Consider the following 7,665-nt stretch of genomic DNA (forward strand, 5'->3'; position numbering starts at 1 on the left):
AGCTCTCGTCCTCGAACGGCAGCAGCGTCCACGTCAGCACCGGCAGCGCGACAGCCGCAACGGCCATGAGCGCCGGGCTCACAAGGTCGTCGCTCGCTTTCGCCATGGTCACGCCAAATGACAATATCTGGATTTCTGTCCAGTCCACTCTGAAACACAGCAAAGATGCTTACAGTGTACTACCGGCAGGCTGCTTCCAGCATCATTACGCTGCAGCGTTACCACCGATTTCCTGTGGCGGCACGAGCGCAGCCCTACGACTCTGTCATGAGTGCCATGGCTGGACCCAGAAGTCAAGTACGACTAGCAGGAACTACGTACGTGGATGAAAAGGTATATAAGTTTTATAGCTAAGAATCGGCAGTGCCACGCTTTCGCTTCGCGCCGAGCAGCTTGGGCGGCGCAATAACGGGCGCCTTGCTGATGCGACTGCTCTGGCGGACGTGGCGCAGCTGCGTGCAGGACCACGGCAGCTTCTCGAGCGTGAAGCGCTGCGTCGCTGGATCAAAGATCAGGATGCATTCGACGTCCTTGCTCTCGGCTACTTTGCCCTTGAACTGGACGCCACCGCTGGCATTGGCGACCGCGACGGTGACGCTGTTGGCGGCGTCGGCGCTGACGAGGCCGCAGACGCTCGTGTCGACGGAGGCCGGCTGGAACTCGTAGCGAAAGCAGTACTGCAGGCTCGGTCGCGCGTCCTCTGCGGGCTCGGCCAGCGACGGTCCAATGTCGACGCCATAGACCTGCCCGGGCGCTGGCTCGTCCGTTGCCATCGTGATGATTTTGCGGTGCCACCAACCAGGTTGGCGCGGATTGGCTACAAAAGAGTTTTTATCGACAATCATTGGCTACAAAAATGTCGATTTTAGCCAATCCATGCGCGGAAAAGCTACAGAATGGAGTGCTTCAGCTAGTCAAGAATGACGATGCGGCCTTCCGTGGCGGCGTAGGCCAGAATTCGCTGCTTCTCGACGAAGCGAATCACCTCGTTGGCCATGATATCGTGCGTCTCAACCACCAAGCCCTTGCGCCACGCGACGCAGCCGTCGCCACCGCCAGCAATAAACTGCGTTGTTGCCACGGTCAATTCTGCGTTCAAATCGATTTCGTTACCGGCTTCGTCCGTAAATGACGTCATCTAGCCCGCATGTCAATATTAACCATAAGAACTATAAGAAGACCATTCGTACCGTTCGGGTGCTGCTGTCGTACACGAGTCGCACGCCAGAGACGTGGGGAAACGAGCCCGAGAGCGCTGGGTATGCGCCGAGTTGCTGAAGAAGCGCCTCTTGGAGGTCGCCGGCGCGGATCCGCGTCAGCACTGCCGGTCCCTGGATCGGCATGTCGGTGTGGATCATGCGCGCCGTCAGCGTCGTCTTGGCCGCATGCACTACGACCAATGGGAACTGCTTCTTGCTAGTAGTATACTAGTAAAACGTACGGGTGTTGCTTCGGAGAAAGCCGCCACTGACGTGACCAACGTGGGCGCCGAGCTCGGACCGGATTGCGTCAGCGACCAAGTTGCCAAAGCTGCTCTCTTGACCGCGCACGACGACGGTTTGCACGTCCAGCGGCAGCTCGAGCACCGCGATTGGTCGGTTCTCGGCGTCGTCATCACCGGAGAAGCGCGCCATGTACTTTTGCACGAGGCGCGTGATGTCGGCGTCCGGCGCCACGCCTTTGTTCAATAGCATCTTCCACTCGGGCGTCACGAGCACCTTTGGCCCGTCCTTTGCAATGTGAAAGTCGAGCCGACCGAGCCAATTCGCGTTCTGGCCCGACTTGTGGATGAACGTCTTGCCCTGGTAGAGTGTGTACGGGTCGTGGTCGTGGCCGCCAATGATGATGTCGATCCGGGGCACGCGCCGGGCCACGAGCTTGTCGTGCGCGATGCTGACGTGCGTCAAGGCGAGGATGACGTCGGCGCCCTGGGCCACGAGGCTGTCCACGCAGCGCTGTATGCATCCCAGTCATCCTCGTGCTCAGATTGGAACTCGAGTCTACCTGCGACGTCTCGATGAGGTCTTCAAAGACGACGCGGTCGCCAGGAAATGAGAGCTGCGGCGTCTCGGGCGTGCAGATGCCAAAGATGCCCAGCTTGAGTGCGCCTAGACCGTCCTGAGCTCGCCAGTGTGCTCATTCGCGAGTGTTGAGGTACCGTCTTGACCGATCGGAAGAAGAAGCGTGTCGGTCGCGTTCGCAAAGAGGCCGCCGGTCGCTCTCTCCTTGACGTTGGAGCCAAACCAGCGAAACTTGGACTCTTGGACGCGCTGCGCCAAGACGTCGGCGCCAAAGTCAAACTCGTGGTTGCCTACGCCATCGTCAAAACAACACGTCGATGGTCGCAGGCGTACCAAAGACGGCAAAGTCGATGTCCATGTGGTTGAGAAGGTCGATCATGTGCGCGCTAGTAGGTCGCCATGCATGACGCTTCGTAATGAAGATCGTTCGTGCGTAGTAGCAGTACCCTTTGTAGTAGGATCCGGCTCGCGACGCCGAGAGAAAGTCGCCGTTGATCGTGGTCAGCAGCGTCGACGACGCTGGTGTCGCCGCTCGCTCACGCTGCAGCAAGGTCGCCAGCTCGGCCATGCCTGGGCTACCTGGTGAGCGCTATCGGTGCCGCCGTCGTCGACGTACCGCCGATGCCATGCGCGTCAGGCGCAACGTCGTACACGTCGTTCACCGTCAAGATTGTCAGCGTTGCCATCCAACTTGCTAAATATGGTGTATCAAGATGGTGCATTTGGCATACATATGCCACTACAAAATCAAACCATGCCAAATCCAAGCTCAGTAATGTACCCCAATAAGTGCGCCGTACTTGATTAATACAAAATTAAGTACATGTATAATGTCCATCATGTGACGGCACTTAATAGGGACTACAAAATCGCACTTGACAGGACAAGCTCCGTGCGATGCAAATACGACTTCCTCAATCAAGACCGAACTACTTGGGGGCAACAACCGAGGCGGGTTAGTTGTTTGACTGACACTACCAAATTGGAAATGGCTTGAGCTCGCTTGCTCTGCGCCTCTTGGCTTTTGTTCGAACTTGTAACTGGTCTTCTAGGTCGCTCATCCTTGCGCGGAAAACCTCTTCCACTGCTTGGAAACGGCCCGTGCAAGTTCCATCGGCACGACAGCGTCTCGAGCGCCGGCGATCGGGTACCGTAGGAGTGCGTCCAGCGCGGTGGTCGAGAACTCCACATTGTGGAACGCAAGGCGTTAAAGGGCCATCGACGGCGGCATCATCGACGACAGGGGCGAAGACACTTGCTTGAAATCGGCCTCGTCGACGATCAGTTCTTGCAAGGCGACGAGTCGGGGCAGTGCGTGCGAGACAACGTCGAGGTTGCCTTCGCCGCCATACTCGATTGCGAGCGACGTGAGGACCGTAGGGTTTAGTAGCTCCAGGCTCCAGGTCGTCGACGTGAGCCGGGCGGTCAGCGGCCATAAGTTTGCCGAGGCTGTCACGACGCCTTTGCACCGCGTTCGCTCTCTTAGGATCGGCTGCTCGTGCGCTGCGACGATCGCGTCTGTGGACCGCTGGCTCGCTTCGGGCCACGCCGAGCACTTGGAGCTCACGTATCCCGAGAGCCACGAAGCGGAGGCACTGTTGGGTCCGATGTTCCTCAAGGCCACGGGATTTTCGAGTCTTGCAGTACACGACCATGAGCGTTGGGTCATTGCACCGCTTTTGGCTGTCGCATCCTCGTTCGATCGACTTGCGCGCTTATGTCTCTCGATTCCCGAGTCGGACGTGGCGTCGCTGCTGCAGTTCCTGCAGCACCTCAACAAGCCGCAGCTTCGCTCGTTTTCCCTCGGCTGCGTTCAAGCTGACTTCACTGAAATTGTGGAGGTACTGGCGTCGTTCCCAGAACTCGAAGAGCTGGAGCTGCCACATGGTAATCTTCGTGGCCGGCCCCCTGCGACGATGTTGCCACCAAGTCTTCGGCGCGTCACGTTTAGCGAGCTGACAGCCGACAAGGCAACGTGGGACGTGCTCGTCACGGGCTTGTCTCGTGCACACGCCCTCGACAAGCTCTCATGGTTCTGGTGCTACCTACAACCGTCCGTCGTCAAGGCCATCGCTAAGTCGTTGCCCAACTGGATCCATCGCGGTATCCGAAACATCTCGTTGGACGACTCGAGCCTTCATGACAAAGGTGCGTCAGCGATGGCGACCTGGCTGCGTCGGACAAAGAGCCAATCCGGTGTCCGCATCCATTTACATGGTGTCCACTTGTCGGTACACAAGTACGTGGCACTCGGAGACGCACTGACGACGTGCCGCGGCGTCTCGATTGAGCTGAGTTACAGTGAATGTTGCGACCTCGTCGACGGCACAACAGTGAAGTGTTTCGCACCGAGGCGACGAAGCGCCGCATCACGTACCATGTCGATCGCCGCACGAAGCTTCTCGTGCTCGAGAGTCCCGTCCCGCACCCACAAGAGTTGTAGGCCTTTTCGAGTTTGACAGTTGCTTTCTCGTATGTACTCTAAAACAGTTCGTCCGACTTTTTCTCGTTATACACAAATTGTCACGCGTAGATGCTCCTACAATTCTTCGCCCCGTCTGAGGCATCTCAGGTTTTAGGCCACACCAAGATCACGCTGCCGACACCGCGACCTCCAGTCGCTGATGCCGCGTCAGTCGTTGGCGTCAGTCAAGGACTCCACAAACAGCGTAGCCGATCGCGCCGCCTGAAAATGCTTCATGAGGTTTGTCATCATGGGCCTCAATTTGAGGCCGCAAGTTGCCGTCTTGCTGCGTTATCTGTTGCGTTAACCCTACGTTGGGCCTTCAGTTCCTTTTGATGTCCTTAGACCTGTCTTGGGAGGAACTGTCTTGACTATAGATGATGGGCCAAGACCGCCGACCGGGCAGTAGAATCCCGGGTGGGCTGCGTAACCAGGAGGTTTCTACCAGTCTAATTGTTGGGCCGTGCACGTCGACCCCACAAAGGTTCATTTCAGTTTTTGCTCGCTCCCTCCGCATACCATGAGCCTCTCGCCCTCCGAATTCGACAACACGGTGCGCCTCGTTGCCGTCGCCAACACAACTGCTACAAACGACAAAACATACAACGAGTGCAAGGCAGCCGTGACGACCGCGTTCAAAAAGCTCGTCAAGGATTGCCGCCTGCCGTTCATCGAGTACGGCGACAACAAGGTCCGCGTCCTCGTCGCCAGCATCGGCAGCGTCGTCTACATCGTGATTCCGAGCCACGCCACGGCAATGGAGTACGAAGCGCAGGCCTCCAGCCTCGGCATCGTCGGCCTGGCAACGGCCATGCTCGGCGTGCCCGAGATGGACAAGGTCATCTTGTGCGGCCACGGCCACGGTGGCGGCGTCGCCCACGTCGCCCACAAACAGCTCGAGAGCTCCAACGGCGCATTCAAGGTCGCGTCGGTCGCGTTGGGCGCGGCAACGAGCCTTCCTTCTCGCACCACGGGCTCCACGTTCTATACAGTGTGCCCGTCCGACGATACCGCAGACGCGACCGATGCGTCGTTCGACAAGCTTTCCAAACGGCCGGACGTCAAGGACTACAGCACGCAGCACTCTGAAGCGACACCGACGGTCAACACGGAAGCGTCGCAAAAGCTGCACCAACAGATGATGATGATCGCACCGCAGCATTTGGCCTCGGCCGACTTGTCCAAAACGATACTGCCGCTTCAACTCGCTCGCGCGCGGGGTTGTGGCTGCCGTCGTCACCACCCGCCACGGCGACACGAGCATTCGCACTGCCTTAAGCGATGTTCACGGCGCGCTGAAACAGTTCTTCGCGAGCGTCAAGCAGCTCGGCAAGAAGGGCAACACCAAGGCCGAGCTCGAGACGATCGCGACCAACATTGAGAAAACCGAAGCGCAATGGAAAGCGCTCATCGAGTTTCTTGACGGTACCCAGACGACAAACGAATCCAAGATGCCGTGGCAAGCGCTCAGCGACAGCGACATCAGTTTGTCTGAGCTCGTGCGGCTCACGACGATGCTGCTTGCAGTCAACATTATGCGCGACGAGTACGGCGCCTTTGAACTGGTGAAGGACATTGTCAAGCCTGTCCTGGCTATCGCTGGGGCTGGAGCGCTGGTGGCGACCGGCATCAGCGCAGTGGCTTCAGTCGCGGCACTTTTTACGAGCTTGTCGCTTGGAGCCGCACTTGGAGCTACGGCCGGCGCCACTGGCGTCTTCGTTGGCTCAGGTATCGGCCTTGTAGCCACCGAAGCGAGCGACTTTAGCCACGGGTTTGTCGCACTCGTGAGACATTGCCAGAGCGAGTCGTACAAATAAGCCTCGAGCAACTACGAGCACCAGGTTCACAAGATGGCACGCCATGCGAAGATTGAAGAGGAAAGTGTTGACGCCATCACGCTCCAGAAGAAACTCGCTGCGATCAAGGACCCCAAGCGCACGTTTCGGTCCGAACGCAGTATTGAGTTTTCAGACATCACTGAGCTCTACGCCGAGCTTGCGGCTGACTACATTGGCGTCCTTCGCAAGCTGAACGAGCTCCACTCGCTCACACAAGTTCGCTTCGTCGTGCTTAACGGCGCCCAAGGCGTCGGCAAGTCGTGGTGCATCAAGTCGATCTTGCACGAGGAGCTCGGACCCCGCGAGAGCACGAACGAGCCCATCTTCATGCGCTACAACCCGCACGACAACCCTAACAGCAAAGTCTTCTTGGTCGACATGCCCGGGGACGACTCGCTCAGCCAAGACCTGCTGAAGCAACTCGTCGAGTTCTTTGGCGTCACCAGCATCGGCATCCAGCTGTTCAAGTTCGACACGCGGCCGCCGCAGCTCGACTTCTTCAAGGTTCAAAACGCGTTCAGTGGCTCTGATCGAGTGCTCGTCTGTCTCATCCAAGTCCTTTTCGTGGGCGCCGACGGTCCACTCGCCGAATACGTGGACGCTTGGCGCTGCTACTTGAAAAACAACGGCATTGACGTCTCGAGTGCGGAGAGCAAGTACCATCTCATGGCCACGGACCTGGCTGGCTCCAACTCTGTTTTGCGCAAGCGTGACGCGTACGACTCGGACGAAGTGTTTGACGGCTATGAAGGGTACACGCGACGTTTCGCCCACAGCCAGCGACTCGGCATCAATCGTGTTCGCGCCAATGGCGGTCACTCCCGCGACGACGTCGTCGCTTGGATTGACGACGCCATTGCCGCAACGGGCCTCTGAATTCCAACTCGGAGCCTACTTGCATTCAAATAAAATGTAAATAGAGCTCCATACCTTTTCACGACACCAATATCTTCGTCGGGCGGTGCATTCCGACAGAAAGCCGATGTCATTTAGTGGCACCGCGTCGGCCTTTCTTCGTCGATACCGTTGCGTCGGGCGCGACATCGGACCAGGTATTAATACACGCTGCGTTTAGTCGTTTGTATCGACTACCGGTACCGTAATGTTTCGACTGGAGGTGGCATATGGGCACGGTATCTTTGGCATATGCCGCAAAGACCCACCGTGATGCCGAACCCTAGGAAACGGTTTCAGAGCTTCTTCTCTGCACCCGGTTGGCGCGCGCCAGTTTTGGTTTAGCCGCAGAAGAGAGACGACGAGCATGCGCCTGTGCCCACGAAGCGCTGACCACTATATGCTGCCCGGCGGCCGACGCGCTCCGTGGACGATGGACCGAACCCTC

General features: G+C 58.1%; 7 protein-coding genes across 7 annotated transcripts in view; 4 read left to right on the forward strand and 3 right to left on the reverse strand.

Annotated features, from left to right (window-relative positions):
* SPRG_20925 (hypothetical protein) overlaps nucleotides 1-121 on the forward strand; it is a gene marked incomplete at both ends in the record, with an annotated part of 2,611 nt that extends 2,490 nt beyond the window's left edge. Inside the window, one exon of the mRNA XM_012350207.1 lies at nucleotides 47-121. Coding sequence (XP_012205597.1) covers nucleotides 47-121 — 75 coding nt within the window. The remainder of the gene's footprint in view (nucleotides 1-46) is intronic.
* A 197-nt stretch (nucleotides 122-318) lies between these two features.
* Nucleotides 319-788, reverse strand: SPRG_10538 (hypothetical protein). Its single transcript, XM_012350186.1, has one exon. The coding sequence runs from the start codon at nucleotides 771-773 to the stop codon at nucleotides 351-353; it is 423 nt and encodes a 140-aa protein (XP_012205576.1). The 5' UTR covers nucleotides 774-788; the 3' UTR covers nucleotides 319-350.
* A 122-nt stretch (nucleotides 789-910) lies between these two features.
* On the reverse strand, nucleotides 911-2,707 carry SPRG_10539 (hypothetical protein; the record flags this gene model as incomplete). Its single annotated transcript, XM_012350187.1, has 8 exons — nucleotides 911-1,138; nucleotides 1,191-1,390; nucleotides 1,442-1,955; nucleotides 2,005-2,108; nucleotides 2,159-2,311; nucleotides 2,355-2,407; nucleotides 2,468-2,591; nucleotides 2,638-2,707. The coding sequence occupies 8 exons, from the start codon at nucleotides 2,705-2,707 to the stop codon at nucleotides 911-913; spliced, it is 1,446 nt and encodes a 481-aa protein (XP_012205577.1).
* A 521-nt stretch (nucleotides 2,708-3,228) lies between these two features.
* Nucleotides 3,229-3,907, reverse strand: SPRG_10540 (hypothetical protein; the record flags this gene model as incomplete). Its single annotated transcript, XM_012350188.1, has 2 exons — nucleotides 3,229-3,616; nucleotides 3,867-3,907. The coding sequence occupies 2 exons, from the start codon at nucleotides 3,905-3,907 to the stop codon at nucleotides 3,229-3,231; spliced, it is 429 nt and encodes a 142-aa protein (XP_012205578.1).
* A 30-nt stretch (nucleotides 3,908-3,937) lies between these two features.
* Nucleotides 3,938-4,464, forward strand: SPRG_10541 (hypothetical protein; the record flags this gene model as incomplete). The annotated part of the gene is made up of 2 exons (XM_012350189.1): nucleotides 3,938-4,169; nucleotides 4,361-4,464. The coding sequence occupies 2 exons, from the start codon at nucleotides 3,938-3,940 to the stop codon at nucleotides 4,462-4,464; spliced, it is 336 nt and encodes a 111-aa protein (XP_012205579.1).
* A 541-nt stretch (nucleotides 4,465-5,005) lies between these two features.
* On the forward strand, nucleotides 5,006-6,302 carry SPRG_10542 (hypothetical protein; the record flags this gene model as incomplete). The annotated part of the gene is made up of 2 exons (XM_012350190.1): nucleotides 5,006-5,664; nucleotides 5,765-6,302. The coding sequence occupies 2 exons, from the start codon at nucleotides 5,006-5,008 to the stop codon at nucleotides 6,300-6,302; spliced, it is 1,197 nt and encodes a 398-aa protein (XP_012205580.1).
* Nucleotides 6,303-6,335: 33 nt separating this feature from the next.
* Nucleotides 6,336-7,199, forward strand: SPRG_10543 (hypothetical protein; the record flags this gene model as incomplete). The annotated part of the gene is made up of 1 exon (XM_012350191.1): nucleotides 6,336-7,199. One exon carries the CDS (start codon nucleotides 6,336-6,338, stop codon nucleotides 7,197-7,199), a length of 864 nt encoding a protein of 287 aa, XP_012205581.1.
* Nucleotides 7,200-7,665: the final 466 nt, after the last annotated feature.

This window comes from Saprolegnia parasitica (assembly GCF_000151545.1).
Source record: "Saprolegnia parasitica CBS 223.65 unplaced genomic scaffold supercont2.62, whole genome shotgun sequence".
In the NCBI taxonomy this organism is placed as follows: Eukaryota; Oomycota; class Saprolegniomycetes; order Saprolegniales; family Saprolegniaceae; genus Saprolegnia; species Saprolegnia parasitica.